At 42.5% G+C, this 23920-nt stretch overlaps 2 protein-coding genes across 2 annotated transcripts in view; one reads left to right on the forward strand and one right to left on the reverse strand.

Annotated features, from left to right (window-relative positions):
• The window catches only part of msra (methionine sulfoxide reductase A), a 31307-nt gene extending 20552 nt beyond the window's left edge, over positions 1-10755 (forward strand). Inside the window, exons 5-6 of the mRNA XM_041959182.1 lie at positions 545-651; positions 8178-10755. Coding sequence (XP_041815116.1) covers positions 545-651; positions 8178-8342 — 272 coding nt within the window. The 3' untranslated portion in view covers positions 8343-10755. The remainder of the gene's footprint in view (positions 1-544; positions 652-8177) is intronic.
• A 7791-nt stretch (positions 10756-18546) lies between these two features.
• Positions 18547-23676, reverse strand: LOC121621999 (hydroxycarboxylic acid receptor 2-like). Its single transcript, XM_041958765.1, has 3 exons — positions 23172-23676; positions 21941-22346; positions 18547-20933 (listed from the first exon to the last, which is right to left on the reverse strand). Exons 1-3 carry the CDS (start codon positions 23324-23326, stop codon positions 20475-20477), a joined length of 1020 nt encoding a protein of 339 aa, XP_041814699.1. The 5' UTR covers positions 23327-23676; the 3' UTR covers positions 18547-20474.
• Positions 23677-23920: the final 244 nt, after the last annotated feature.

Consider the following 23920-nt stretch of genomic DNA (forward strand, 5'->3'; position numbering starts at 1 on the left):
GCAACTTGTAGCATGTTCACATTTTAACATTCTAATTAGGGTGCAGCAACATGTTAGCATTCTAGCGTCAGGAAGAACAGGTGAGGCTGGTGAGAATTCATCAGTTTCAGTCGGATCCTGTCGTGAAGTTTTGACCTGCAGTTCACAAAAGATTAAAAGTCAAGAGGTCACCAGAGTCATCAGGATTTAAGCTCTGTTACAAAAATACTTCACTTTTGACCAAAGCGTGGCATCTTCGGAGCCACGGCGCTCGAGTGGCTCAACCCTCTGAGCTAACCGGACGTCGTGGATGGCTGGCTGACAGGCCGACAGTGAAGTGATGAAAGGATACGTGATGAAATGATCAGCACACCGTCCAAATCAGCATTCGCTCCTGCCAACACAGACAAGAGATATTTTTGGAAATGCTGTCAGCTGTTGTTTTCAGATGATGTGATGCTGCTTCTGCCAAGAGCTGAGGACGAAGGCTCCTCGCGTCAGCTGAAATCTTCATATTCGCGTTTTGTGTGTGTGTGGGTGTGTGTGTGTGTGTGTGTGTTTTCAGGGATGCGACAGGGGAACGACGTTGGGACGACATACCGCTCTGCCATCTACACCTACACAACGCAGCATCTCGAGGAAGCTTTGGCCTCCAGAGATCAATACCAGAAGGTATTGATCCATCCTCTCCTCTCTTCACTCCTCTTCCTCCGTCATCTCATTCTTCTGTCCTTACCTTCTTCCTCATCAGCCTGTTCTTTCTCCTCTGACTTCATTTCCCATCATCCCCCTCTGCTGCCCAGCCGTCTTTCTTTCGGCCTGTCTCAAAGATGCTTTTGGTGTCGGCAGCTGAATACTGAAATATAATGGATCTGTGTGTGTGTGTGTGTGTGTCCATATGCTTTGTTTAAAGTCAACACACACACACACACACACACACACACACACACACACACACACACACAAAAGAGGTTCACACACTCCCTCTGTTGAACTCTCTCCTGCTGAGACTTCTGCACCACTATCCCACCAACAGGGCTTGTTGCCATGGAAACTGACAAGGAGGAGGTTACTCTATTCTATTCTTTTCTATTCTATTCTAGTGTAGTCTGGTCTTCATCGGAGTCCCTTCTCTCTCTTGTTCTCGCCTCGTTCTCCCCTCCTTTTCTTTTGAAACGTTGGATTTGTCTCTTTGCTCTTTGTTTCACTCTTTCTGCCTCCATCGCCGCTGAACACTGTATTTATTTATGATCTGACGGAAACACCAGCCGGTGTGGTTCCTGGTTCCGGGGTGCTGGAAAGAATTACTTCAGTTTCCTGTAGACAAACAAGGCTCATTGATACTTTTCATTTATAGGCTACAGGCTGCAGTGTGTTAAAGATTAACACACTTTATTTATTCATTCATTCATTATTTTTCTGTCTGAAGTCTTAATTAATAACATTTCCACATCAGTTTATTCTTTCAACGTTATTAGTCAGAGAATTCTGCCGCCTGTTGCTGCTGTTCAGCATTATTCATATTGATGTATTCAACATTTAGCATGACGGTAACACATAGAGAAGACGTGCTGCTTTGATTATTACTGTTAGCAGTCATACAGTGTCACCCCTCTGACATCCACTGACTGGCCATTCATTATCCGTTATGTATATATTGTTTGATTGATTTTTGCACAACTTAACCTATTGTTCAGTCTTGCATGACCTTTTCTATTAGGTACATTGAGTGCAATGTTTAAACCAGAGTCAAACTCCTTGTACAGTATGTGCACACACACACTTGGCCGATAAAGCCAACCTGATTCTAATTCTTTCTATGAAAAGTCAGGTTAGTGCAGATGAGGATTGGGATGTGAGAAGTGTCCATTTTTCTCTCTCTCTCTGTGTTATGTCACATTAGCTGTTTAAACAGGACGTTATTGAGAAACAAAAGTGCAACACAGCAAAGCACAATGCAGAAGAAGAAGGACCAGAATGAGCTTGAGCAACAAGACAGATGATTATAACATCCGGCACAAAGAATTTCAAAACTTTTTCAAGAAATTTCTGACCTTTACGAGCACAAACAGACATCGTGGAGTTTGCATCAGACCAACATTTTCCAACAACAACACACATCAGATTGTGTCAGGCGGATCGCTGCAAACTGGCTGCAGATACTCGTGGCCTCCAGGCAATCTTTGCTCTTTCTAATGATACACTTCACTGTGTGCTCAGACAGAACGGTGCGATCACATTCAAAGTAGATGTAAAGATGCAATTAGGTGCAAATTTGTGGCGCGGATTGGCGTGAAGATGTATAAGTTGAGCCATGAATGTGTGCTTATCCCCAGCTTTCATCAAACTGATTCACAGACGAACAGAGACGAGAGGAGACTGGAGGGAAATGAGAGAAAGAACCAGAGTTTCTGCATCACAGACTGAGCTGAACGCAAACGCAGACATACGCCGACCCGGTCGGCTGATTCGCTGCCTGCGAGCTAACAGCTAACAGCTAACGTACATTTGGTATAGCAAAGGGGCCTTCCTCTTCCTCTCTCACCTCCTACCCATCGCTAGCATGTGCACAGCAGCTGTCATGGCGGGTTGTTTGTCCTGCTCCTCAGAGGATTAACCTTTTTAGATCTGTTGACACAGTGAGAATGTACACCACCATCCAGTTTTTAGCTGCAGGAAAGCTTCTGAATAGCACTGTTTTCCCCTGGTTGTATTGAATATTGTGTGGGGTAATGACAATTCTAGTCTCTGTATAAATCTTTAGACTTTTGTTCTTGTTAGCAGCAGGACTTCATACCTGGTAAACCCGTGTGTGTGTGTGTGTGTGTGTGTGTGTGTGTGTGTGTGTGTGTCCAGGTCTGGCAGGCAGTTATAGCACAAAGCTTGTATCTATAATGATCATGATGTATAGAGATATAGACGGATACAGTTGATGGATCATCTTTGTCTAACCGCCGCATCTCTCTGTCATCTTTCTAGGTTTTGTTTCCTCTCTCATTTTTTTCTCACCAGATTGTCTCCCCCACCCTCTCCCATCTGTGTGTGTGTGTGTGTGTGTGTGTGTGTGTGTGTGTGTGTGCTTGTGTGTGTGTGTGTGTGTGTGTGTGTGTGTGTGTGTGTGTAGCAGTTGGCCTATAGCAAACACATTCCATGCCAAACCATCTGGGCCTTAAATCTGTCCTCCACCAAAATCGCTTTAGTTGCAAAACTAACGCACACACATATGCAGACATTGACTGTCAGGGTTTGTTCAGATTATGTTTTGACTCAGTTTTTTTTTTTTTTTAAATGTCCGTAACCATATATTTGGTCCGAAGTGTCACATGAAGCTTCGTGTCTTTAAAATCTGAACATTTTCGAGCCTAAAAAGAAGAGGGATTGTCAATAATTCAGAGAGCAGATGCATCTTTCCCTGCATTCACCTCACTGGCTTTACATGCATTTGCACAGCGCCACCTGTAAAATATTAATGAATCTGCGCTCCCAAAAACCTTTGGTGGAGTCGTCCCTGTTGATGAAGTCTTTGTCGGTGGCTTTCGTCTTTGTCCCTGCAGCCCTGCGTGCTCACTCTGCGTCTCAGCACGGAGGATTTTCCCAGGAAACGCCGACCACACGCTTCCTGAATCTGTATTAATATCCACTCAAAGAAGTCTTCTCGTTTACATGCAAACGTAAAAGATGGAGGAGGGAAAGCGGTGATGCACAGATGGAGGAGGAGAGCAGTTTTAGGCCAGGAGTGGTGATACAGGCAGAGAGCAGTCTGGTTAATTTGGTGTCAGGGTATTGACTGTGTTCGCTGCGCTGCCTGCCTTGATTGTATTGTTCACACAGAGAGTGATTGGGGAATTTGGTGTGTGTGTGTGTGTGTGTGTGTGTTGCTGTTTGTGTGTGTGTAAGGTACAACAGCACTGCAGAAAATTACCTTGCAGGCGGCTGGCAGTTGTCTGAAGCATGAAAGGAGCCTCCCTTTTCTTCTCTTGCCTCCTACCCATCATTAGGGTGTGCACTGGGTCTAAAATGGCAGGTGGAAGTGGTGACTGTGTGTGTGTGAGCGTGTGTGTGTGTGTGTGTGTACTTGCATGCTTGCTTTATGTAATAATGTGTGCTCACTCGGTGGGTGCAGGCATGGCTGCTGAAGCAGTGTGTACTCATTGTTCTGGCATCTCTCTCGCTCTTGATAAAGCTCTCCGGCTGTATTTCCTCCTCATGAACATCCACATATCTACGTCTTAAACACAGAACAGCTGCTTTTCTTTCCTCTCTCTCTGCCTTCTCTTTTTTCTTTGTCTCTGAAATCCCTCTCTCGCGTTTTTAACATGCCAGCTTCACCTTTTTTTCCATTCCAGCTTTTTCATTCCTCTCTGTCTCGTGGGTGCTTATCAGCATTGTTCACATTTCCCTGCTTTAGCAGAGCAGTCAAGGTATTTGCATTTCAAATGAGAAATCTACTTCTCTGACATGCAAATTAATGGATGTGAATTATGCATTTATAGCAGGCTGCTAACACGGCAGCAGGACCAGCCCAAACAAACACACTGAGGATGGTTGAGGATGCTGCTAGACCAGCGGAATGGAAAATGTGGCCATTTTGGGTTTGACAGGTAGCGGTGGAGTAATGTCACTGCCTGTATTTTTAGCTTAAAGCTATCTATAGCCGTTATATTGTACTGATCTCCATCATCTTAAAGGAATAGCGTACCAAAATCAGCTTGGTATCATATACTCCGACGTCTGGGAGAAATGAAATGTTTCAGACCTCTGCTGCTGCATCATTTAATTCTCTGACATTCATCTTTATGTTGTTTTGCAGTATTAAACTGTATACTACAGTGTGAGAATACTCTGCTACAAATACAAGTACTCAAAGTACTTCCAGTCAGAGTGTTGGTGTAGCAGTAAAACGTTCCTGTCAGTGTTTTTCTATCATATCTGATCCGTTTACTGCTGTAGATGTTTCAGGTTGAGCTCATTTGAACTACTTTATATCCTGTTGGCTGGTTTAATCTGCAGCGATGCATCATATTCTATAAGATCATCACATGTTTGTCCTGTGAGAACCTCGTATCTCAGAAAAACAGCCTGTTTTCAGCTTTGTGACGATGCATTTTCAGCTGATCCAAGAGGCTTTTTAAACAGTTTATTTAGCTGAAGAAGACATGAAGGAAAACTTCATCCTTCAGTTTATCACAAATGTTCAACAGCAGCACATCTGGAGATACCAGCTTTTCACTGGACAGGAAGGAATCTAAATAATAACCAGTAACTAAAGCTGTCAGGCAAATGTAGTGGAGTAAAAAGTACAATATTTGCCTCTGAGATTTATTGCAGCAGAAGTATAAAGTTGCATAAAATGGAAATAATCAAAGTACAAGTACCTCAAATGTGTACTTACACTCCACCACTGATTACCCTGCAGGAGCAGTTGTTTCCATGGACACGTTGGTGTCTTCATGTTGGAACGTTCTTCCTCAGCCTCATAACGGTCCTTGCTGTTTCTCTGATCTCTGATTTGTGACCCACCAGTTAATTAAGACCTGCACAGATCTTAAAGTGGATCTTCAGGGAACCTTAATTCCAGCTTTACTCTGACAAACCTGACATGTAGACCTTCACGGCTAAAACTCATTGCAGACCACAAGTCACAGCCTCAGCCATCGCTGACTCCTACTAAAAACAAACCGCGCTTTGCCTGGTGCAGCTCAGATGCTTTGACTTGCATTGTTTCGTTAATCTGTAAATCACAGCAGAGTCTGAAAGAAACCGGCACGCTGATTTTAATATTCAAGTCAAATTCAGTGAGTGTTGAATGCTTTAACATGCAGTTTGCAGAGTGTTTTAGCTGCAGATGTCTGCACATCAGCAGGAAGTGAAGGATGAAACGGCAGGAAGTGATGACTCAAACAGGAGGAATTGATGAGTCAAACAGCAGGAAGTGATGAGTCAAACGGCAGGAAGTGATGAGTCAAATGGCAGGAAGTGATGACTCAAACAGGAGGAAGTGATGAGTCAAACAGCAGGAAGTGATGAGTGAAACGGCAGGAAGTGATGAGTGAAACGGCAGGAAGTGATGACTCAAACAGCAGGAAGTGATGAGTTAGACAGCAGGAAGTGATGACTCAAAAAGGAGGAAGTGATGAGTCAAACAGCAGGAAGTGATGAGTCAGATGGCAGGAAGTGATGAGTCAAACACCAGGAAGTTATGACTCAAACGGCAGGAAGTGATGAGTCAATCAGCCGGAAGTGATGAGTCGAACGGGAGGAAGTGATGAGTCAAACAGCAGGAAGTGATGAGTCAAACAGCAGGAAACACTGTCCATTAAAAGCTGAACTTTCCAATGTGTCTCTCGTCTCTTCGGTAGTTTCTGGTAGAAAAGCGTTGCAGACCGTCTGCCTTTGTTTGCTGACATTTTCTTCAACTTCTGAGCGCTGACGTCAATAAGTAAAAATGGTGTTCAAACAATTACCTCTGACTAACCATTAGAGGCACCAGTGTGTGAAATTACCCAGCAGCGCTTTAAGTCTGATTGTTTTCTGTCCTATAAATAAACAGAGAACTTTTTAGTATTTCCCAGAGGAGATCTGCGTTCTCAACCTGGAAGTCAGTCAAAACAGGAACCGTACAACCGAACATGAAACCGGTCAGCTACGAGACGCCATCACAGTTTTTGTTTTTACCGTAGTCGCAGCTACTGTTAGGTCTTTGCACTTCATCTGTAGCTCTGTGTAGTTGTTGACAGCCGTGCAGTCTGAACCTCCACCGTCACTACAGTGCAGCCATGTTTGCAGATAGTGGACACTGTTTCACTTTGCTTAAACTTGCTGTTGTTGCGTCTTTAATGCCTCTCAGTTTGATTCTCTCTGGGATATTTCTGATGAATATATAGATATAGATATAGCATATATATAAATAAGATACATGAGAGTAAAATGGTACAAACATTTTTATTCAACAATTATTGTGAGATCATTTCAATCATCTTATCTTGACCTTTTAGATGATTCCTCACTTTGAGGAATCTGAGGATGAATTAAGATGCTTAAAGCCTGTTTTGTGATTTTTGTCAGTCGTGATTGTGTAAACTATCATGAATAGTTGAAATATCTGCACAATTACAGGGGCTTAAACATACAAATAAGCTTTACCTGAATGCTGGGCCAGTAAATGAAGCATTCACATGAAACTTAAACTGGATATAAACACATTGAGAACAGAAGTATAGTTTCGAAGGGCCATTCATGTGTCCATGTATGTTATATATAGTCAGATCTCTGACGTTACTGAGAGTTTCCGGGTTTCTAAAATCACCAGAAAACTTGAGAAGCTTTGGGTTTGTGTCCTGCTGTCATGTGGAGGAAGAACAGCAGCTGTTTAGATAAAAGGCAAAACATGTGAACGTCACACCCAGTTTGGCACATCCATCACATGATGCTGTAAACATACATGCACACATGCTAAAAAACACAGCAACACCCCTCCATTAGTGTTTCATAAGTGTGTGTGTGTGTGTTTGTGTGTGTGTGTCTTTTCATGCTCGCCGTGTGTCTTTCTCTTTTAATTTACCCACACGCCATCTGGTTGAGTAATTTTTATCACGAGGAGGAGAAGGTGTCATCACCAACTGATTCTACTGTGTGTGTGTGTGTGTGTGTGTGTGTGTGTGTGTGTGTGTGTGTGTGTGTGTGTGTGTGTGTGTGTGTGTGTGTCCAGTACCTGGAGCTACACATGAAACACTTTTTTTTCCAGGAATAGTGCTAATAAGCACTTTGCAGTACGAGGCCGACGACGAGAAATGATTCTTTTGGTGAAGTCGGCTCAATGCAGACAAACAGCAGGAAAGGAAATAATAGAACGTGATGATACAACATAAACATGTGCCTAAAAATGTCATTTAAAGAAGCAGCACCAGGGCAACTGCATGTGCTTTCACTTTAAATCCAAAGTTTAGGGGGCACATCAAATAGAAACACACAGTTCTAAGGTTTTCAGCATTGTAGAGATCAAATAGAGATTTATTTCCCATCATGCACTCTGTTCTTGTTCTGTTTTCTTTGACACATTCCTGCTGCGTTCTTTGTTGTTGCTTCAAAAATGATTCCCACAGAGCTCACTGAAGGTTCTGTCTTATTATGTTGTTTCCACACAGTAACTCGTCCTTGTGAATCCGTAAACTTTGAGTCTTTCTTGCTGCATGTTTCAGGTGCTGACAGAAGAAGGTTTTGGCCTGATTACAACTGAAATAGCCGAATCCAAGCCGTTCTACTACGCAGAGGATTACCACCAACAGTACCTGAGTAAAAACCCTGATGGATACTGTGGTCTGAGGGGCACAGGAGTCTCCTGTCCGATAGCAACCAAGACCTAGACGGCCAAAGACAGCCAAGAAGCACCTCCAGTCCATTCAGTGAGGATGCAGCGATGGAGTGGTCAGTCAGTTTTAAAATGGGGACTGTGGGAATGCTTCATTTATTCACACACATTGACTACGTTTACCGGCACACAAATTTTCCTCTGTTATTCCAAATATGACAATATTCTGAATCTGATTTGGATCATGTAAACAGCATATTCTGTTTGGATATTCCAGATTAGGCCGTCTTTAGAACGGAGCATTTTCTTGGCACGTTCTTCAGGTTTTAGGTGCATTCTCTCAACGTGTGCACAGCACATCAAGAATATCCGTCTCAGTTTGTGACACACAGCCTTTTACCTGTTCAAGCACAGCTTGGTGCGTTGGCTAGGCAACAGTTTGCAAGGCAGCGATAGACATGCGTGTACAAAAGAAAAGCCCACATTTCCAGTGGGAAGCAAAGACACCGGCTTTTTTCAAATGCCAACCTTGTTTCAACCGGAGTCACAGTCCTCGTATGTGCACACATCCTTGGCCGATAAGTCAGATTCTGACTGTGATTCTGATTGAAGAAGCCGGTTGAATTGTGTGCGTGTAAACGCAGCCGCTGTCTGCCTCCTGACCGCAGCTGTGATGATGCTGAGTGGAGAAGGATGTACAGTGTGGAGCTGAGCCGATGTAACGTTACTCTCAGTTTTTGGTAAGACTGTGTCCGTGCACACATCATGAACCAGTTGCAATAAACTTATGGACAACTTGAGCTGAACCAGTTTTTATTCTTCTGTTCATCAAAGTGAAGATCGACCAGAAGTTTTTCAATGTCACTTCCAGGAAAACAGAGAGGAAAACTGCAGCTCAGTTTGTGCTCAAAGAATTCTCATGTGGTTTGTGCCCTATGTCACACGAAGCAGAAACTGCAGCACAGAGGCTGATAGAGGCTCGTAGAGGCTGATGGAGGCTGATGGAGGCTGATGGAGGCTCATAGGGGCTGATGGAGGCTTATAGAGGCTCGTAGAGGCTGATGGAGGCCCATAGAGGCTGAAAGAGGCTCATAGAGGCTGAAAGAGGCTGATGGAGGCTCATAGGGGCTGATGGAGGCTTATAGAGGCTCGTAGAGGCTGATGGAGGCTCATAGAGGCTGATGGAGGCCCATAGAGGCTGAAAGAGGCTTATAGAGGCTGATGGAGGCTCATAGAGGCTGAAAGAGGCTCATAGAGGCTGGTGGAGGCTGAAAGAGGCTAATGGAGGTTCATAGAGGGTTATAAAGGGTGATGGAGGCTGATATAGACTGATGGAGGCTGATAGCAGCTGGTGGAAGCTCAAATAGGCTGATAGAAACTGGTGGAGGCTCATAGAGACTGATGGAGGCTCATAGAGGCCGGTGGAGGCTGAAAGGGGCTGATAGAGGCTAATGGAGGCTCGTAGAGGCTCATAGAGGGTTATATAGACTGATGGAGGCTGATAGCAGCTGGTGGAAGCTCAAAGAGGCAGATAGAAACTGGTGGAGGCTCATAGAGACTGATGGAGGCTGATAGAGACTGATGTAAGCTGATGGAGGCTGATGGAGACTGTCAGTCTTCTCAGCTCTTTAGACACGTTCGATATCTGAAGGTGTTTCTAGCGTAATGCACTCCTGAAGAGGTGGTGCGTCGAATGACCAGTTCCCATCAGCCAATGAACTCGAGACGACACAGATGACAGCAGAAGAAGAAGAAAAGCGGCTCAGTGTCTGTTCAGTCTGACTTTCAGTGCTCACTTTTTTGGTCACGTTTTCGCTGCTGGGCCGTTCTCGCAGCCTCGCTCTTGCGGTGTGTTTGAAGGTGTGTGTGTGTAGATTAGAGGTGTTGCCTCCAGAAGCTGCCGCCTTCATCAGATAAAGTTTACAAAATGCCTCATTAACGTTATCAGGTTCCCTGTTAGCAGCGCGCTTAAATCCAAAATGTTGGCTAATGAACTCTTTTGCTTTTGACACCAAATCCTCCGCCATCGTCTCATCGATCAGCTCTCCTAATCTGATCATGTGATGAGTGAAATCTGTACACTTTCAGTTTCTAACTAAGAGCCGTCCTCCAACTAACACGCTTAGTATTTTACAAATTAGAGTGTTTTATTTGACGAACATCGGTGCTGATACGCAGCAATTAACTAAACGTGATGTAATCGCTGTTCGGACACCACCTCTGCACCATGAAATCCAGTGACACTCCACACAGTCTCAGCACAGAATTCATTAAGAATTTACATTTAATCCTGATTTTACAAGTGTTCATACGTGAGGATTCTTGTAATTTAAGCAAAATCTGATTTTTGACTTTTGAAGTGTGACTTCAGATAAAAATGTTGTTGCTCAGGTTGCTTTTACATGTGATGATTCTTTAAGAGGGTTTGCTTTTTAAAAGTCTGTAGAGAAATAAAACATTAAAAGCTTCTGAAGTCTTTTCAGTTTCTTGACTTGTGAGTGCTGATTGAAACTACACACACTGAACTATACATACGAGTTTTGAACAGATTACTTCATGAAATTTGCAATCGCAGATCTAAACCTTCTCTCTTCGCTGCTTTGTCTTATTTCCTCTGACTGGATTTGCAGCAGATGAGTTGAACGGGAGATTTTTTGATTAAAAATGTATTTGTATGTTTGTGTTTGCTGTTTTGCGGCGTGGTGTGTGTGTTGTGTTTCGGGGGAGGATTTTGGATGACCTCCTTCCTCTGATTTTGGCCTGGAGTAATGTTCCAGTCCGTGACTCATCTGTCATCGCTATTAATATGCATGCATGTGTGTTTGTACAGTATATGTGTGTTTTGATGGTACAGCATGCAAACACACACCAGGAGGAGGAGAGTGTGTGCGGTGCCAGGCCCTCCAAAGCTTGGCATCACCATCACAGAGTTGAAAAAGCCAAGAGAGAGAAGAGATCAGTCTCTTTGGAGATGGCAGAGCGCCATGTTGGATCTGCGCTGCGTTGGATCACCTCCATGATTCAGGCTGCAGGACCGCGGCTCGGCCGGCTTTTCAAAGCCAAACCTGACCGCTATTTTTGGAATGAAGCTGACGAAGGCAGAGATTTGGTGCAAATATTAAACGCATTACAATTTTTCCATTTTCGTTTTCAGTAAAATGCAAAACAAATGTTCACATTTGCTCCTTTAATCTTGCTTGTTTTTTAGTAACAATGATCTTTCAGTAAACTATCAATAATAAATGTTTGGTCAGAGAAATTTTAATATGCAGCATATCCATGATATGAATGAGGATGACACCAGCTGGACTGGATCCCATTTTTAATAAAAGGGCAATATTGACTCCATATATATCAGTGTGACCCCCGCCACACACACAGTAAAGAACCCTTTGTTGTACTCAGAACAATAACTCAAAGAGCCCTGTGATTGGTCAGAATTTAAGTTTTCAACAACTCAATATGGTTTCACAATACTTTTCCTTTAAAACTTGCAGACTTTCTCTTCGGAAACTGAGATTCTGAGAAATGACTGAATAATTTTGATGTAATTATTGGACAATGTTTAGATGACGATCTGTAGGATGTGATGAATGATAATAAACCTGAGATGTGACGATGATGCGTGACGGTAGAGAGTAATTTCATAGAAGGTTTCACACAGTTCTCTGCGCTTATTTAAAGACAGTTTAGTCCCTGTGCTGACTTTGTACTTTGTCTGGTCAGTTTGGCTGCTGAAAGCGGGGCCTGTGGGCCAAAGTTGGCCGGCCACAAGGTTCAGTTTAACGAAAAAGAAAAAAAGATATAAATTGCTGTTTATGCAGTTTTATTTTTCTGAGGTAAAAAAAGCTCTTTAAATATGTAGAATCCTTAATTATTAATTGTGTTTCATAGCCTGAGCATGTAGGGCAGTGTGACACTTTGCACAGGAAGTCAGTCAATTAAGGCAGCTAAATATAATAGTTAAAAGTTTGGGGACCCCTGATATAGCTGCTTATATCGCCAATAAATATTTGAGTACAATCACGACTGATTGTCAATAGTCTTTGGAACAGACCTAAATGTGTTGAACATTGGGTTTTGAGAACTGTTGAGCAGTGAAACTTGGCACTAATATCTAATTAATTCATTAAGAATCTCATCAGTTCTTCGTTCCAGTTGTGGCAATTTGAAGCTGTTTTATTTAGGCACAGTTTTCATAGTTTGCTAACACTTTAGCCTGGAGAAGCTTAGCTTCTTTCGTTAAATTAAAAGAGGGCTTATGTAGTAAACTGTGTTCATGCCACCTTCTTCAAAGTGAGGCATCACAGTATTGTTGTGGTCTCTGAGTGAGGACATGTTCAAACAGCACTCAGTTCTGGTCCAGACCAGAGACGAAGAGACGAGGCTACTGGCAGAATCCAGCAAGGCGAGGACACAGAAACCTGCTGCGTGTCCTTAAAAGATCTGAAGGATCTGGTTCACCTCTGGCCAACAAGAGACTCTGATCGCGTTCGTCAACCTGTGAGACAGAAACCTGGGCAGAATCTGTGGCTGGTGAACACAACTGTGCAGGAAACAGTTGTTTTGGCGGAAACACTTTATGAGGAAAAAAATATACTAATAATATCCTCTATAATCATGGTGTACATATAGAACAGACAGCCAGCATCACTGCTGCCTTTCATTTTACACAAACACCATTACTTGTTTAATTTGTCTTCCATGTACCTCAAGGCCTGATTCTGAATAAAACACGTGATCATGCTGCCATCATGTGGTTTGTCGAGGTATGAGCTCGTGGTTCAAGCCTACTGAGGTGACATGAACCAACACACATAATCTGAGGCTTCTCCTTTGAGCTACAAGGTCAGAATTCAGACAACAGACAGTTCAGATGTCACAGAATGATGTACCGTGAATGCATCAGACATGCTCTGTGCTGCCTTCTGTAAATCCATCCAGACCTAAAATTCATAACATGCACTAAAATGCATGCAGACTGTTTTTTTTTTTAAATCCATTCTACTCTTTTCTTCTGGCCGAATTATTCTTTGATGGTTTTTATACATGTAACAGAAAACATATATTATTTGAGTGTACTTAAACTCAGAGTTGTCAATGTTTTACACAGCACTGAGGGAAACAGGCCAATATACAATACCTGCAGGTCTTCTGACTTTAATAACTTTATTCCTTGCCTCCCCAAGAAGGAAACTGCAGAATTTCTGTGATTAATTATTTTATTTTATCTGTTAGAAAATAATATAAAAACCTTAACCTCAGTTTTCTTCATTAAATTAAGGAATCGGTTCATTTTGAAGGGCATTACCGGAAGTTTGTTGAACCGCTGCCTTCACACCTGCTGTGCTGCGAACAAACAGTTTTCAATCTCAGGTAAAATCTGTGTTTTGAGGGACGTGTACGTAACGTCAGTAGTTTCACTGTGACGCAAACACGTGCCTTAACGGACGTGATGACGCCCAGTAACTACAGCAACCGCAAACTTCCCTCAACGGTAACGCAAGTGAACTTGACCCAAATAAGGTGAGTTAGCTGACTTAATGTTTAATAAAATGACAGCAAAACATGTCGTCTGCCACCGCCTCTTCAGATCTTAACTGTCCTGGTGGGAGACATTGCATGTTTGTCCGTCATCCATTTGAAACTGTCAATTGAAAGTTTTAGGATTCATTAATTGTCAATAAAACTTCAACTTTATTCCGGTCATGTGTCAAAGTGTGTAAGAATAGCGTTAGGGCGCAAGCTAGGTGCTGTAGTTGGCTAATTTTAACGTGATGCAAAGTTTAGCATTGAGACTGAATCGTTTTGAGTCGTAAAAGGACTGCGTCAGTTTCTACAGTAAATTAGTAGCTTTTTAAATGCAGTTTGGTGACACCGCAGGCAGAAAGCCCTAATGCTAACTTACTCTACTTAGTCATCACGTTTACATGTCAAACCTTTGAATCAATGATTGATGCTAATATAAACAAGTCACAATACTCATCTTTTTTTTCCTGCCTCCTGTATTCAGCTGGAACAAATAGATTCTGTGTTTATTGTTATCATTAATGAAGTTTTTTGTTCTTAAACTTGCTGTTACCCATTTGTTCAGCTAAGTGGCTAACATTAATAATAGGTAAATATCATGCCAGCTAGCTTTCCAAAGCTGACAACGTGTCACTGCAACTAAGATGTTTTAGTTTCACCTTCCAGTATGTCCCTTTTTCAAATAAAAAAACATGTATTTAATTTTTTGTATGACATACAAGCAGGAGAAAAGGAGATGTCTGCAGGAAGGAAACATTTCTGGCAGCCATCTTTCTTTGTTTTGTTTATCAAAAGAATGCCACTTGGAAAACAAATTTAAAATCTTTGCAGCTGATCTGAAAACTGTTGGACAGAAAGTCTTGGAAAAAATCTGGTAATGTCTTTTAAACGGCAGTGAGTGTTGTCAAACTACCTGGATGTTTCAAGTTTTAACTATTTACCTTTCAAAAGACATGTCTATGCTAGGTTAGCTGTTAGCTTTGTCACTCAAATGTCATCATTTGGGAAGAGGTAAGGATAACACATATGGCTCAAATGGCATAATCACTAGCCAGGGTTTCACATGTAAAAATTAATAATTCATGAGATGCAAAATGCTTGAACATTGATCGTTCTTCATATTATTCCAGCTAGCATTTATTCCGTTTCTGTGTCATAGCAATTGGTGTTCATATTTGAGGTTTATTGCTCTTTCTGGAGGCTTTTGTTCATGTTCTATAAGGTAAACAACCACACCACCGTTAACCAGCAGACTGTCATTTTAACATAAAATGAGTCATTTGTTAGCGTTCAACAGCATTCCACAATTTTAGCCACTCACACTTGTTAAGGCACTGATTTAACTGTCCATTTGATTGCAGCTTAGCTCATATATTGAATATTGACCAAAAACCCTGTTTCAGCTTTTCAGAAAGGCTAAAGAAAGAACCTCATTCGAGAAAAATCAGTGAGTTAGAGAAAAGGCAAGCGAGGAGAGGAAGTACATCTCTCTCCATACACATATACACACAGACAGATTGGCTTTTCAATGTCAGACGCATTAAGGTATCAGTTAGGCCAGAATGTGTCTGTATTGCGTTTCAGCCAATATTTTCCCAGTTCCACTGGCTTTGTCCCACTTTTAAGAGTCTCATATGCAAAGATAGATCATTTCAGTAAGTCGTTCTTTTCAGTAAAGTTAAAGCCTTTTAGTTAATTCTCATTTGACTGTGAATAATTCATCCACTTCTTATACATTTTGCAGCTTCAGATGAAGAACAGCTCAGTTTGAAGGAGCTGTCAACAAGCTGAGCGATTGACGATGATGTCTGCTAAAATACCCATGGAGAGCGCGTACCTGAGGACATGCATGGACTCGGTTCAGTCAGTTCAGTCTCCTGCACCTATCCCAACCACTTCTGGGATCAGTGGAGAGGAGCACCAGGGGGACAGACTGGGCCTGCTGGCCTTACAGAGTGAGATACAGGTGGGCAAGACTCACCCTGACCTCTCCTCTGTCACAAGCCCTGATGATGCTGCTATCCCCGTTTTACAACCCCCGCCAGCTGCTGAAGCCGCGAAGACCGTAAATCAGACTTTGCAACAAGTAAGTATTACTCTTCTGTATTACATAAAATCTCAATGATTAAAGGAAAAGTCCACCACAAAATACTTTCATACTGTAAAAAACGCCATTAATGATGTACCTTGCACTCCTTATTTAGTTTTTTTGACATACTGATTTTCTTTTTTCTCTCCACATTTGCAGTGGACTTTGAAAATAGAAAAGGCAGTATTAAACACTAAAACAAAGTGCAGCAGCTCCTCCATGGAGCTGCTATTTTGCACCACTCTTCAATACTCATACAGGAGAAATCTTTAGCGGAAGAAGCAGACAATTATTTCTTAACATTAGCTTCAGTAAACTAGAATGCAATTCAGCCAACCAAGTGTTTTCTGTTAGGTTGCTGGAAAGTTAATCGGTCGTGTCCACTTTTAGTTCAGTTCCTCTTCTTGCCACCAGACAGCAGTAGAATATCAGGTTATTGTTTCTCCTGTAAAGTGTCTGAAGCTGCCACACACAGTCATTGGAACATACCCTGTTCTCTTTCTCTGTTGGCAGCCTCCAGGTCATCCATATGAGGTGGTCCAGCAGCAAATTGAGCAGATCCACAAGGTTCTGCAGGGGCAGAGTAGACTGTTGACTCTACTGGAAACAGGTCAGTGTTGAACAGTCCACACTCCTGTTACTACACCCACTGCTAACAGTTTTTCAGCATTTCCAACAACTCACCTCCAACCAATTTGAACCTGAACAGATTCAGTTTAGACAGAGAAGATAACAATCATGAAACTGTTGCTCTTTGTCTTCTTTCTCTACATTTGTCAAGTTTCCAACTCACAGCACTTTAAAACTGCTTTCAATCTGTGTAAGAATGTTGTTAGGGTGTAAGCTAAGTGCTGTAGCAGGCTAACTGTTAGATGATGCAAAGTTTAACATAAGACTGAATCGTTTTGATTCATAAAATGACTGCCTCAGTTTATACAGTAAATTTATAGATTTTTAAATGAGGTTTGGTGCTCAGTTGAGCTTGCAGCGGTTTGTAATGCTAACTTGCTGTAGTTAGTCATCATGTTTTCCTTCCAGACCTTTGAATCAATGATTGACGCTCATATATTCAAGTCACAATGCTAACCTTAAAGCCAATCTTAGAAAACGCAGCAGGTCAGTCATTGATATGTACTGCACCAATGCTTTGAAGACATTTCCTGCCTCCCGTATTCAGAACAAATAAATTCTGTGTGTATTGTAATCAATAATGAAGTTTTTTGTTTTCCATGTTGCTAACTGTTACCCATTCGTTCACTTATCAGCACCAGCATAGATAAGCTAAGTGGCTCAGGTGAATAGTAGGTAAACGTCATGCCAGCTGCATGCCACTCAGATGCATCACTTTCACTGTCCTGTGTCCAGCTCTGCAGGGTCAAAGTAGACTCTTGACTCTGCAGGGAGCAACTCTCCTGTTCAGGACTGTGGAGCAAATCGATTGTGAAATGAACTGTGCTAAACGTAACGTGTAGTTTTACATTCCAGGAAACAAGAGAGTTGCTCGCTTATTGGATCGAATAAATTTAAGTTCCCAGGAAAAAATCTGAGAAGTGCTTGCAACATCGGTCTTTATCCCATGTAACTGAATCACCAAGAATCCAATCGGGAGATCAGTGCCAACATTTAACCCCACTCCTGTTACTACACCCAGTGCAAACAGTTTTTCAGCTCTGGAATTAGGCATTTTCAACAACGCACGTCCAACAAAGCTGAACCTGAACAACACAGAGCAGATTCAGGTTAGGAGATACCGATCATGAAGATTACGACTGTTTCTCTCGTTTCCATCTCAGCTCTTGTCACTTATCTTTTCAGCTGAATTCCTTAAAGCTGCTCTCAGTCTGTGGCTGAGACATTAAGCCATTACAGGCTTTTAAAAAGCAGACAGGGCATGGAGCCAGTCTGCAAAGAAGGCAGCAACAAAAACACTGATGTCCAGTGTTTTTCTGTGTTTAGGTTTTGTTGTCATACTTCTGTGATCTGTCGTTGTTGTTGCTGCGGCAGCTGCTGTGATATTCCTGCTAGCCTCAACCTGACAGCCACCACCAGCTCTCCTGTTGCAACACCTACACAGCCTGCCCATAGCAACTGCAACACACCTCAAAATATTCCAAACATACTAAGAGAAAAAGTGTCTGAGGGGGCTAATGTGTCCATACGCTGGTGTCAGAAAGACACAAACAAGTAAGTAAGAGATCTGTAGACGGCAATACGTGAGAATGTTTGCGGTGTTCGACTTGGTTCAGATGACTACATGTTCTCTGTGGGAGTGGAGTGCACACACACAACCTTAACAAACTGTAGCACCTTCCTGCAAAGGGGTGGAAAACGGAGCCTGAAGAGACCGATCAGCAGCATCAGCGCTGTAGGACAGTAGGACCCAGCAGGGAGACAGAGGTGCTGCTTTCTGTACCTGTTTGGGATAACGTTGCACCATTAGAAAAAGAGGAAGGTGGCGTCACAGTAAAAGCTTTGCATGTTGCACTGCTCAGTGTGTATGTGTCAGTGGTCTCCGTGTTGTCATAATGTTTGGTGAGAAAGGACAACACTCTTAACTGTATCACCTGTGTTCTGTGGATTCACAGCAGCAGTATATACAAAGGTCTTCAGTCAGTATCTTAATCTTATACAAATAGTTCAGTTTTATTCATCAACATCTCCAAATTGTATACAGTGTGAAGGAGGAGAGTTTGGAACAGCCTTCCAGGTTTGTGTAGTCCACTTGGATTTGGCCTTTTTGTAGTGGTTGTGGAACAACATTTTTACCCTCCTTTAAACACCGGAATGTAGGCAGGCTGGTTCACTGTGCTTATAAAAGAGGCATGAATAATTAGTTTCACATCACTGTGAGACGGCAAGTGTAAACGCAACCTAAAATTAACTCCAAAGGCTTCAACGAGCTATTGTGAGGTGTACAAATTAGTTCACAATAAGTTGCGCTGAGGGTTTAACACCAGTAAGAACAGATAGAACCGGTCCGAGGTCCTGATGGCGAACCCAGAGATATAGTTTCCTGAGTGATGAATGACAGCTATGCAAACGGTGTAAGGGTGAAGGTGTCGCCTAACAAGCTTCGATACATTATGCTGCCTTTCTGTACTGTGCTGCTGAGACCTTTGTGGTCATTGCAGTCATTGCTCAACATATTGAGCAAATGCAGTCACAAGGGAACAAAATATCACCTCAGCTCCTGAACACCTGGTTTTAAATCAGTCTATTAATGAAGATGCAAAAATGGAACATATAAAACTATATATACTATTACACTTAATATTAAGGTACACATATTCACTATTTACTCGTTGTATTGCATATTAGTAGCATTTTGGCTCATTAGAAAACACTTATGCTCTATAACTACGAGCCCATTAACACAGCGTTAACCTCTGTAACCTCTAAATTACAGCTTATTGATAGGACGTGAGGAAGTTGTTGCACATGACTTGCGATCTTGATAACCTAAACCTTAATAACCGCACCCCCTGGATTAAGGCATTGAGTGCTTTATAATGACTAATAAAGAGCCAGCATGCCACCAATATGTATGTTAATAAGCACGTGGTTATTGGTGAATATGTGTACCTTAATATAAAGAGTGACCAAGTACATATCTAAACTGTACTATTTAAGCATGCAGCTGAAAAGAACATTTACCTTTAAGCCATTGTCTTTTATCATTATAAATGATTGCAGCAGCCACATAATAAAAGCACACACACATTTTCTACACAGCCCTGCACACCCACACTGGTGTTTGCAGTTATTTTGGCTGAACAGCCCTCTTCACAGGACTGCATGTACATGTACAGACTGTGTTTGACTGACACCTCCCTGACTTCTTCTTCTCTGACTACTGTCTTTTGCTTCACCTGTTTTTGGTGATTGACTTGCGTCAGCACGTAACATTTGAAAGCAGTAAACTTTAACTTGCAAGTTTTCTATGAGACATTTTTGAGTGTGCATTTCACATTGACGTAGTTCTTGAAAGGTTCAAAGGATCGTCTCTTTAGCACCAATACAAGGTGTTAAAACTCTGATCTGTCCTTTAATACGGGATTATATTGAGAAATATTTCATGAAATAACACGCAAAGAAGTGACGTGACTGGACCTTTGCCGGCAAATTATGTTAGAAAAAAAACTGCATTTGAATCATAGTTTGAATGTATCGATACTGTTATTTTATTTATAAAAATACAACTAAATACAAAATACCACTGATTTGGGCACCGGACGGTCGAGTGTGCATTTACATCTGGACCCAAACAGGGCGAACCTGGCTGCAGATAAACCCTGAGCACGTTCTGCTTTTACACTGATGATGGTTTGACCAGGTGACGTGAAGGTTATGCCCACAAATGACTAACTCGCATCTGGTGTGTTCATCCTTTGAGTAAATGGCATTTGCCAGCATTGCACCACCCACCATTTTCAGAGAATCTAATCTGCCGGAGAAGCTGAAAACAACAGTGTGGGTGGAGCAGTGGTGATGCTACTGTATCTGTTTGGTAAATAAATGGCCCGCGCTCCGTCGGAGACACTCTTGATTACAATCTAAGAGGAAAACAAATCATTTGTCTATTATCGGCAAAGAAATGGTTCGTGTTGCAGACGTCGTAGTTGTCGTTGTTCCCAGGCCAAAGTCAGAGTTCAGAAGTCTGTTCCGTAGAAACGCTGGACAGAAGGTGGATATGTAAGCATCTTTAAACCCTGAGTTACAGAAGCAGTACACCAGCGGGTCCAGCAGGCAGTCCATGTAAGACAAAACCATGAGGCCGTCGTAGACCTGAACCACCACGTCCTCTGCGATCTGCCAGTTTTTCAGCCGGACGCTCAGCAGCACCGCTCGGGCTATAGCGCAGGGCAGGAAGCAGACGGAGAAGACGACGACCACAGACATGACCACGCACACGGCTCTCCTCAGTTTGGTCTTTTCCCCCACCGTTTTCTTCCTCAGGCGGTTGACGATGCGCACTGTGCAGTAGACAAGGATGACGAAGGGGATGATGATCTGGGTGAAGAAGACGACCTTAAAAAAATGAAAGGAAGGTGACTGTGAGGATGATGGCCAGCAAAATAACCCTCATGTATCTACAGACAGTCGACGGAGGTCTTTATCTAACAGCCTCGCTCTCAGACTCATTTCCAACCCCTGTGGTTGGCGTTAAACAGTTATCTCAAAGTGTGACTTAAACTGTAAACTTTTACCAAAAGCAAGAACAGCTCTTCACTTCATGATTTACAAGAACTCAGATGACCTTTCTGCAGAACATAAACACACACAAACTGTTGCTGTAGCAACCTGTAAAACATGTAACCTTTCATTTCATTTTTAACGTGGCGTGCTGCATTTGCTGGGAATTCAAAATTTCAGTTTGCTGTATTCTTAAGATGCTCATATTCGCTATTAATCACAGAAATTTCTCAAGCAGTTGGAACTTAATAATTTAACGTACTGTGTTTAACAGCATGAAATATCACAGCTGCAGCCAGTCAATTAGTTCGAACTAGTTTTATGTGACCAAAACAAAACCCAAAGATAGAAAACCTGTACGTATTCACTCTTGAGAATGAAATTTTGGCAATTTTGCTTTAAAAAAAAGAGTAAATGATTCATTGATAGTCAAAATAGTCGCAAATTACTTTTTTGACGATTGACAAATTAATTGATGAACTAATCACATAGAACATAATGTGTCCGGAGGTGAAGATGCTGTGATGCCTGGACATGTTTGTTTACGCTGCCTGTAGCGAGCTGTTAGTCAGGAAACCAGAGAAATCAGATGAAGCACTAAAGCTAATAAACTGTAATGACTGTGGGCAGGAAGTCTGTGTGCAGACACGAGGCTCTGTAAATCACTCTAGTTCCCATTAAGAGGTAATTGTTAGTTTTGGGTTGGCTCTCTGATGCCAGAGTTAACATTGGGCTGTAATGAAGCTGATTAAAGCCTTTTTAGTTTCCATGTCATAGGTAAATATTTTAAAGCTATACAAATACAAACTGAAGAAAATCTAAAACAGAGCAATGAATCATACCTCTCTGAAGGTGTCTGTCACATCGTGGTAATAAGTCTCGACTGCACGGCCGTGACTGTTGCAGCACTCAAAGGTCTTCACCATGGTGGGGATGGTGAGGGGCAACAAGAGAAGCCAGATCAGGATGGAGATTTGAGGAGTTTTCTTCAGCATTTTGACAAAGTTCCTCCTTCCGAGATGCACCACGTTGAAGTAGCGATCGATAGACAGCGTGATGAGGAAGGCGATGCTGGCCCCCCGGTTGAGAAACAGCATGAAGAGCATCGTCTTACACACCACGCCATCCTGGCTGCGCCTCAGGTGGTGGCGGTAATGGTAGGCTTTGGCAGGAAGACAGACCACCAGCAAGAAATCAGCAACCACAATGTTGAACAGGAAGATACTTTTGTTCTTCCAGAACTTGAACCTGAAGAGGAAGTAATCGACAAAGCAGTCACTTGTTTGACTCTTTTAAAGTTTATTCTGCGTGAAGAGTAAACAGAAATGCAGGAAAGCAGTCTCTGACGCTGATCGTTTCCCTTCATCCTAAACATTTACAGACTCTCTGCTGTGACAGTTCACTCATCAAACTGCTGAATGGTTAAGAAAGGATGTAAATATCTAATGTGCCAAAGAAAACGCTGACTCTGCACGCTGGTTAGAGTTTTCCTGCTGGAAGCCTTTTCAGTCCTGTCAGAGTCCACAGCTCCGTGTGTTGCACATTAACCTGTTTGAATGTTTTTATGTGCACTCTGTGAAATGACGAGACTACACATGGTGCTGAAGGGATGTGACTTTTTGAAGAAGTAAAATGTTTTCCATTTTTAAAGAAGCTTCCAAAAGTTGCAGTGGAGTTTTGAATCTGCATTTCAGGTCGTCTTATTACAGCAATTTAAAATCAGGTTACGAGTATTTAAGATTAGTTCAGCGTTGTTTTCCACATTATCAGTATATGATTGTGTTATTGCAGATGTACACTGTCAGACAGATGAATTTGGAATCGACTTTGTTGTGATATCTAGGGTTTAATCACTCCTTGTGTCTAAATGCTAAGTAATTCCCACCAGCTGATGAGTCGTGCAAACATCAGTTGTCAAGTTCAAGTTCAAGTCTTCAGCTCGGCGTGACTCGACACACTGCAGAGTGAGAGCTTTCCCTCCTCTGAAAGCTGTCCCTGACTTCTTACATTATACGTTTGAGCGCTTTTGAAAAACAGGTAAAAGTAACCGACGGAGAGGTTGTTTCCTCATACCTGAAGATGAAGATGTAGAGGACCGACAGGTTGAGAGGCAGACCCAGCACAAACTGCACAACCATCAGCCAGGAGAGGATTTCATACGTGACAGGATTTGGTGTTTTGCAGTGGTCAACTGATGAATTCGTAGACATGTTTTGATGGCTGGACATTACAGTGATGGAAGTAGTGAATGAGAAGTTGCAGTCAAAGTTGTAGAATCCTGTTGCATGTAATGCCGAAGCAACAGGAAGGATGAGGCTTAAAGGTGTTTCAGTAAAATCCTGGTGGTAGCTTCCTCTGACCCAGAATCTCCAGGCACTGATCCCTCTTCTCACTGCAATCCGTCAAATTCAACAGTCCCCTCCCGAGAGCTTTACTGTGATTCTGGAGCTCCGTCAAGACTCGGCCGGCCGTGCCAAAACATGCTGAGGAAGCATGCACTGAAAACACGGCGCGGGGTGAAAAAAGAGCTGAAAATAGAGAAGCGAAAAGCCTCCGTGTCAGTGAGGCTGTTAGTCCTTTCCGAGTGGGGCTGAGCCCGATCCTTCAGACGGGGAGCATTTATAGTCAGCTGGAGGTGTGGTTTAGAGAGGGGGCTGAGGAGCACAGCATGAATGATCTCCACCTTAAAACGCCTTGATGCAACAAACTCATGCCACTTTTATTTTGCAGATAATAAGAAAGGAACACGTCCCACATGGTTTCTGTTTTACACAGACGGTGGTAACTGGAAACTGGCAGTTCACGGTGTTTTCCAGCAGAAT

The sequence above is a fragment of the Chelmon rostratus genome, chromosome 18, assembly GCF_017976325.1.
Source record: "Chelmon rostratus isolate fCheRos1 chromosome 18, fCheRos1.pri, whole genome shotgun sequence".
NCBI lineage: Eukaryota > Metazoa > Chordata > Actinopteri > Chaetodontiformes > Chaetodontidae > Chelmon > Chelmon rostratus.

What these genes read in the sequence shown, in the direction of transcription:
- LOC121621999 (XM_041958765.1), bottom strand. Translation starts at nt 23,326, where the DNA reads ATGTCCAGCCATCAAAACATGTCTACGAATTCATCAGTTGACCACTGC. An exon ending in CTCTACATCTTCATCTTCAG is followed by an intron (nt 22,347 to 23,171) that starts GTATGAGGAAAC and finishes CTTCCTCTTCAG; the next exon opens with GTTCAAGTTCTGGAAGAACA. An exon ending in TGACAGACACCTTCAGAGAG is followed by an intron (nt 20,934 to 21,940) that starts GTATGATTCATT and finishes CATTTTTTTAAG; the next exon opens with GTCGTCTTCTTCACCCAGAT.